Source organism: Anguilla rostrata, chromosome 11, assembly GCF_018555375.3.
Source record: "Anguilla rostrata isolate EN2019 chromosome 11, ASM1855537v3, whole genome shotgun sequence".
Classification (NCBI taxonomy): Eukaryota; Metazoa; Chordata; class Actinopteri; order Anguilliformes; family Anguillidae; genus Anguilla; species Anguilla rostrata.
Window position 1 is genome coordinate 42,377,246 of NC_057943.1, and position 8,187 is coordinate 42,385,432.

The following is an 8,187-nucleotide window of genomic DNA, read 5'->3' on the forward strand; positions in this document are numbered from 1 at the left end:
GGGTGATGGTAAGTACAACAGGTGTACAATGCCACCAATAACCACTTTGTTGTTTGCAATTTTCTCTAGCCTTGTCATGTGTGAGAGAGCAGCGTCGTGAGCCTTGGTGTCGTGTAGTCGGGTAATAATAAATCAAACGCAGAGTGCCAGCACATCTGTGGACAAAATCAGTTTATTCCCAGAATCCATCACCAATAACCCACAAACCAGAGGGTTCTGAAGGTTCTCCTGAAGCCTACGCACAGGACAGCATCAACACCCTGGGTCCTCTGTGTCCAATATGTTTTCTTTTTCTGTTTATGTGCTAATATGGCTGTGGCTGCAAACATACAGGCCTGGTGCATTGTGTGGATGTAGATGAATCTAGTACAATACGGAGAAGGCTTTTACGCAGGAATATTTAGCATATTTAGTGTTCTACAGAGCCTGGTGTGATCTCTATATTATGCCCACACCAAGGGAAGATCCCAGAATGCCGAGAGAAATCACTGCAAAACAAAATTAGAGAGCACCTTCTGATGTAAAACGAAGGACTAATCTTATATGAGATTGCCTGCGTTCAGTGTTTGTATTTTCAGAGTTTGTTAATGAGGCCAGAACGGCCTGAAAGGGCCTTTGGCTCTCAGTCAGAATGCTTTAGCACACTTATCTAGTTATTCCAAACAAGATTTCAGGGTGATGCGGGGGAGCGGGGGGGGGGGGGGGAAGCATGTGTCAGGGTTTTGTGTAACTCTGGGACCACGGAAACGCAAACAAGTCTTGACCTCGCGCGGTCAGTGGCCCGCGTCTGTTTGCGAATGACTGTTCGTGACGATTCGCACCTCGTTACCTTTCAGGTGCGCGGGACCCGAGCTCTGCAGGACTTCAGCAGAAGCGCGTCTGGCGCGACGGCGACGCAGAAAATAAAGTAACGTTCACAACGCCGCTTTATCGGTGCTTCACAGCTTCGTCCTGCCAGCGGTGTGTGTGTCGTAATGAATTTCACATGGCGAGGAGGAGAGATCGCTCGAGTCAGGCGGTTACGGAGAGTATGTGAACCCACATTGCTCAAGTGGAAAGACGAGATGGCTCCATGCCAAACAGGAAGATCGGCGAGCAGCGCGATTCTGGTGTTTGATGTTTTTTTATTTTATTATCATAATGGATGCATTTGTGCCTGTTTCTCCAAGGAAGAACATGGTCAACAAAAAAAAAGCATTTTTTAAAAATATGAGCTTCTGTTGAATGTCCTTACTGTGGAGAAATGCATTTAAGCACATGTTTTATCCAAAAATTGTTGCATAGTGAGCATGAAACAACAGTTTTCTTTTCAGGACTGGAGACCAGCCTCTCTGGCTTAGTGTCACTACAGTTGGAATGATGCTGCAGATTGGTGGTGGGAATGACCAAACAAACAAATAGCTCCCAGATCATGGAAAACCTTGCAGTAAACAACAGGCCTGATCTTAAAAGCACTGGAGGCTGCTGAAATAGACCGTACAACAAGAGAACCACATGTCCACAATGACCCCGCTACAGTGACTCATTCACCTGATAGGCAGATAAGATGATTCGCTTTAGAGGGTTCCCTTGGCAACGACCTCTCTGTCCGCCCTAACCCAATAATCAGGAAGTAGGAAGGAATGCGTAGCTGTTAGGCAGATAGATTTGGTGGGTAAATGAGATTTCCGTAGCCTGCACATACACTGCCGCACTCTTCTGGTAACGGCTGAATGCTCTACTGCTGTAGCTGTGGGTCAGGTATCTAAAGTACAAACACCTTTCGACAGCCTTTGCCTTCACCTCACTTTCGGGGGACTTGATTTACTAAATTTGACAGAGTTTCAATGCAAGTGGTCTTTCTGAAGTTCACGGCCGTGTGTTTAATATACTGTGGATCACAGCAGTAACCAGAACCAGTCTCCTGTTCCCAGAAGCCATATGTGGCCATAGGTACTTGTCTCCTGTTCCCAGCAGCCATATGTGGCCATAGGTACATGTCTCCTGTTCCCAGCAGCATGTGGCGATAGGTACATGTCTCCTGTTCCCAGCAGCATGTGGCGATAGGTTCATGTCTCCAAGATCCGTCTTTTTCCAGGGCATGTCTCAGAGTACATCACATAGAAGAAAGAAATGTGATGATTTTACAAACTGTGGAATGCGCGTTTATAAATATGATCAGTCTGTCACCACGCAGCATCCAGAGCCCAGTTCAGATCAAAACTGCAAAAGCAGATGAGATGAAACAAGACTGGCAAATTCTCAAACAAAACAAAAAACCGAAAAGAAAAAACACCTCTTAGCATCTTGCGGAGTAAAAAATAAGGCACAGTCCACATCAATTAAAATTTTTTTCCACAACAATAGGTTGAGCTGTGGCAATTCGTGGCTTTAACTCGGTCCTCAAGATTTGACTTTTTGAACCTATGAGACTATAGCCATTCTAATACAAATTTTCTAGTAAATAGGTGTATCTGTGAAAGTAGTAAATAGGTGTATCTCATCTGTACGTTTTTAACCCAGAACTGGTGAAAGGTAGTGAACAGTAAACTTGCCTGGTTCTTTTGAATGCAGTACAGTGGGCCCGGTTCTTTTAGACGTGATGCACTGGGCCTGGTTTTTATACCCCTGACACGTTAAGCTGGTCAGGATGTGTGGCTCGTGCCAGGATGGTCGATGGTGGAGATGTCTGTGGAGATGGGGAGGAATCCCACACGCATGTGCGCCACAGTGGCCCTTCCCCGGCAAAGCCCTGCCTGTCCCGCCCTGCAGCAGAGACCCACCTGTCCTGCCCTGCGCCTCTTCAGAATCCCCGGTAGAGACCCACCTGTCCCGCCCTGCAGTCCTTCAGAATCCCCGGCAGAGCCCCACCTGTCCCGCCCTGCAGTCCTTCAGAATCCCCGGTAGAGCCCCACCTGTCCAGTGGCAGGCGGTTTATGATCCTGGCGCTCTCCAGAGTGCGCGGGATGGAAACCCTGGTGTGGGCAGGCGAAGGATCGTCTTCAGCTGCACCTTATTTGAGGTAACCTTTTGTACTTCGCAGTGGCCTTTGGAAGAAAGAATCTCGCGCTCTCTCTCTTTCTCCCTTGCACTCTCTCTCACACACACACACACACACACACACACACACATCTGGGGGCCTGATGTGGAATCTGGCGAGCGGCTGCTCTCTCCTGGTCCAGGGGTTTTTCATTAGGTCCGATGCTCTCATCCCTGCGATCGTCCAGACCATGCTGAGATGGGCAACCACACTGCACAGCGGGGTCTTACATACGCAACGTCCCGCTACCTCAGTCTCCTCAGCACCCCGATAGCACGCTGATAGCACCCCAATAGCACCTCGATAGCATCCTGATAGCACCCCGATAGCATCCTGATAGTACACTGATAGCACCCTGATAACATCTCGATAGCACCCAGATAGTACACTGATAGCACCCTGATAACATCCCGATAGCACCCAGATGGCACACTGATAGCACCCCGATAGCACCTCGATAGCACACTGATAGCACCCCGATAGCACCTCGATAGCATCCTGATAGCACCCCGATAGCACGCTGATAGCACCCCAATAGCACCCCGATAGCATGCTGATAGCACCCCGATATCACACTGATAGCACTTCGATAGCATCCTGATAGCACCTCGATAGCACCTCGATAGCATCCTGATAGCACACCGATAGCACCCCGATAGCACCCCGATAGCACCCTGATAGCACCCCGATAGCACCTCGATAGCACACTGATAGCACCCCGATAGCACCTCGATAGCATCCTGATAGCACCCCGATAGCACCTCGATAGCACACTGATAGCACCCCGATAGCACACTGATAGCACCCTGATAACATCCTGATAACACCCAGATAGCACACTGATAGCACACCGACAGCACACTGATAGCACACCGATAGCACGCTGATAGCCATGCCTGATAGCACACCAATAGCACCTGATAGCACACCTGATACACCGATACCTGATCAGACACTGATAGCACACCGACAGCACACTGATAGCACACCGATAGCACGCTGATAGCCTGCTGATAGCACCTATATAGCACACTGATAGCACACCAATAACATCCTGATAGCACCCTGATAGCACGCTGATAGTGGCCAGATAGCACCCAGAGAGCATTCCGATAGCACCTCGAAAGCACATCGATAGCACCCAGCTTGCACCCACATAGCGGCCTCATAGAACGCCAATAGCCCCCCGATAGCATGCTGATAGCTATCCACACAGGAGCTGCATTTTCCCCTGAATGCCTGAGTGGTCACCTGCCTTACGTGCTGAAAAAAAAAGATATTTGCAAACAAATAATACATTCTGCGTTATAGCGGAGAAGGAGGCAAGGTCTATGCGTTGTCCTTTTTGAATGAGTTCATCATCCTCCAGAGGCTAGGGGGTGCTAACTGTGAGAGGCCTTCTGTGGCCAGTATAGAGGTATTAATGATCATGGCATGCATCAAGTTCCACTTCAAAGTAAGCCTGCGGAAATCTGAAGAACTGAAGGAATGTTTTTGAATGAGTCATCACTGTGCATTCTTCTATTTTATTTGAAAAGCACTTTGAATATTATCCATGAAATGTACTTTATGAATAGATTATTATTATTATTATTATTGTCACTATAATTTTTTTATTTACAAATTGTGGTTAGTCACTCACTCACGGATGATCTGAGAGGAATGTTTAATAGGACGCATGCGCAGGTGGTGCTTCGTTTAGTAGGAGTAGGCAAAATGCGAACATGTTAGGGTTACTTAAAGTACTGTTAGGCAATAAAGCTGTGCTCAAAAATGTTGTGCCTTTCGAAGTGGTGATTTTGGGAGATGCAGACAGATAAAGGCGTTGCGCTAACATAGCGCGTATGGATCGCCTACTTTACCTAATCTAGTTTGCGTGTACGGATCACCTACTTTAGTTAACCTAGTTAGCATGTACGGATGCAATCCTGCACGCATGAGTAGGAGCTAAGGACACACAGCTACAACCACCGATACAGATGTATGGACACACGGAATACAACAAACAACGTTACAGAGGTGAGGAGGACGTGCCATAGCTAGCTAGCTATAGTATGGAGGGCAAAGCTGTGCTTTAGAATGTCGCCAGCAGTGTATGCGCGTGAGTTTGACAACACATTTCTCATAGAAAAGCTAGTTTGTAGCCTTTTTTTTTAGTTCATTGCAATGGTGGTAGAAGTGACAAGAAGTAAGTGGTACTGTGCTGTTAGGCTTTATTGATCGCCGTACAAGCTTAATGTAAAGTACCTAGCACAATCTGACAGCACTAACCCATAAAAATGTACTGTGAATGGTACTTGCTCAATCGAACGGAAAATGTGAAAAACATTCGATTACAGCCAAACTTTTCTGTCACACCCTCAATAAACAGCAAAAGTCCCAGTAGAAGATTGAATTAAATCTTTTAAAGTTATATATTTTGTGAAACGTTATCGATTCCGCTTGGCCACAGTGAGTGAAACTAGGCGATCTGAGAGTATAGTTTCTATGTAAATTACGTCAAAGAATTCAGCCTTGTTGTTTGCTACCTAAACTTCACAGCACAGTCATTGTCGTTATCATGATTGTAGCATGAAGGACGGAGTGTAGCACAGTGGGTAAGGAACTGGGCTTGTAACCGAAAGGTCACAGGTTCGATTCTCGGGTAAGGACACTGCCGTTGTACCCTTGAGCAAGGTACTTAACCTGCATTGCTTCAGTATATATCCAGCTGTATAAATGGATACAATGTAAAATGCTATGTAAAAAGTTGTGTAAGTCGCTCTGGATAAGAGCGTCTGCTAAATGCCTGTAATGTAATGTAATGAAGTGTCTATTTTCAAAATCCATTTAAACCATTCACAAATTATCTGGGACTTTGAAGTTATAAGGCGGGATGTATCAAGTCTCCAGTGAAAATATTGACCTGCCTATCAGTCAGAATTCTGAGAGAACCAACTGATGTATATGAGCGTGTAAAATCAACCAAAAAATATAGTTCACCAAGTTGCGCCGTGGGTCTGCACGGTTTCGTGCTTTTTCAGTGACGTATGGCTGTGCTGGCTTTGGAAAAGCTGATGTACACTCTGCTGGCTTTAAAGACTATGAGACAGGAGAAGCGGTGGACAGAAATGGGCGTAAAGGGTGAGAGGATGAATTTGATGACTCATCGTTCCGTGCAGGCACTGCAGAATGGGGGTTACCCTGCACCGCCTCCCATCGCCCGCCCTGCACCGCCTCCCATCGCCTGCCCTGCACCGCCTCCCATCGCCTGCCCTGCACCACCTCCCATCGCCCGCCCTGCACCACCTCCCATTGCCCACCCTGCACCTCCTCCCATCGCCCGCCCTGCACCGCCTCCCATCGCCGCCTGCACCCTCCACTGCCCGCCCTGCCCACCCCATCGCCCGCCCTGCACCGCCTCCCATCGCCCGCCCTGCACCGCCTCCCATCGCCCGCCCTGCACCGCCTCCCATCGCCCGCCCTGCACCGCCTCCCATCGCCCGCCCTGCACCGCCTCCCATCGCCCGCCCTGCACCGCCTCCCATCGCCCGCCCTGCACCACCTCCCATCGCCTGCCCTGCACGCCTCCATCGCCTGCCCTGCACCACCTCCCATCGCCTGCCCTGCACCGCCTCCCATCGCCTGCCCTGCACCGCCTCCCATCGCCCGCCTGCACCGCCTCCCATCGCCCGCCCTGCACCGCCTCCCATCGCCGCCCTGCACCGCCTCCCATCGCCCGCCCTGCACCGCCTCCATCGCCGCCCTGCACCGCCTCCCATCGCCCGCCCTGCCCGCCTCCCATCGCCGCCCTGCACCACCTCCCATCGCCCGCCCTGCACCGCCTCCCATCGCCCGCCCTGCACCGCCTCCCATCGCCCGCCCTGCACCGCCTCCCATCGCTCGCCCTGCACCGCCTCCCATCGCCCGCCCTGCACCCCTCCCATCGCCCGCCCTGCACCGCCTCCCATCGCCCGCCCTGCACCGCCTCCCATCGCCGCCCTGCACCGCCTCCCATCGCCGCCCTGCACCGCCTCCCATCGCCGCCCTGCACCGCCTCCCATCGCCCGCCCTGCACCGCCTCCCATCGCCGCCCTGCACCGCCTCCCATCGCCTGCCCTGCACCGCCTCCCATCGCCGCCCTGCACCGCCTCCCATCGCCTGCCCTGCACCCCTCCCATCGCCTGCCCTGCACCACCTCCCATCGCCCGCCCTGCCCCGCCTCCCATCGCCCCTGCACCGCCTCCCATCGCCTGCCCTGCACCGCCTCCCATCGCCGCCCTGCACCGCCTCCCATCGCCCCCCTGCCCGCCTCCCATCGCCGCCCTGCACCGCCTCCCATCGCCCTGCCCTGCACCTGGCCTCCCATCGCCTGCCCTGCACCGCCTCCCATAGCTGACTCCATTGCCCCTGCACCACCTCCCATGCCCACCTGCACTCCCATTCCGCAGTAATTCCTGGTTAAACTGACTGAGCAAATAGGGCTTGATATTTGTGCCTCTAATGGGGAATGGTATGCATTATCCGCACATCTCCCTGAAACCCCCGCACAAGCTCTCCTTGCCTCCTTCCAAAAAAACCATACATATATAAATCAACGGCCAACCACATTTCTACGTTTTGACGTTTGTTTCTTTTCCCTGGCCAATTTCTCTCTCTCTCTCTCTCTCCCTCTCTCTCTCTCTCTCTCTCTCTCCCTCCCTCTCCCTCTCCCTCCCTTCCTTCCTCCGTCCCTCTCCGCATGCCAGTCATGTTGCTGGGATTCAGTTTGTTTGTTAACGTGGATAGTTAACTCCAGGTTGATGCATGCATACACATTTAGCTGTATGGGACTCAAAGACAGGGACAGAGAAAGCTTATATTTGAGACCAAAATGGCTTTGTTCTTTTCTGTAAGAGAAGGATATTATGACTGCTAGCCGAGGTCTGCTACCAAGTCTGCTAGTAGATATACTAAACTAATCACTCAAGAGTTTTTCATCATATGAGTGAGAACTATCAACAGACATTATAGACCAACCAGATAGTCAGCTCCAATTTTTCCTTCCTCTGTGTTTCTTAACTACAGGAGGTTCCAGTTAGTAACAGGAGTCCCCCAGTGCTTCTGAGCTTCCATTGAAACTGTATTGTACTTGGTCACACCCTTTAATCGATTTTGAGAAGTTGCATCACTTTGGAATGTTTCAGTGT

General features: G+C 50.8%; 1 protein-coding gene across 1 annotated transcript; it reads left to right on the forward strand.

Annotated features, from left to right (window-relative positions):
• Positions 1–6,150: 6,150 nt before the first annotated feature.
• On the forward strand, positions 6,151–7,452 carry LOC135233900 (uncharacterized). The gene has a single exon (XM_064297854.1). The coding sequence runs from the start codon at positions 6,151–6,153 to the stop codon at positions 7,450–7,452; it is 1,302 nt and encodes a 433-aa protein (XP_064153924.1).
• Positions 7,453–8,187: the final 735 nt, after the last annotated feature.

What these genes read in the sequence shown, in the direction of transcription:
- LOC135233900 (XM_064297854.1), top strand. Translation starts at nt 6,151, where the DNA reads ATGAATTTGATGACTCATCGTTCCGTGCAGGCACTGCAGAATGGGGGT.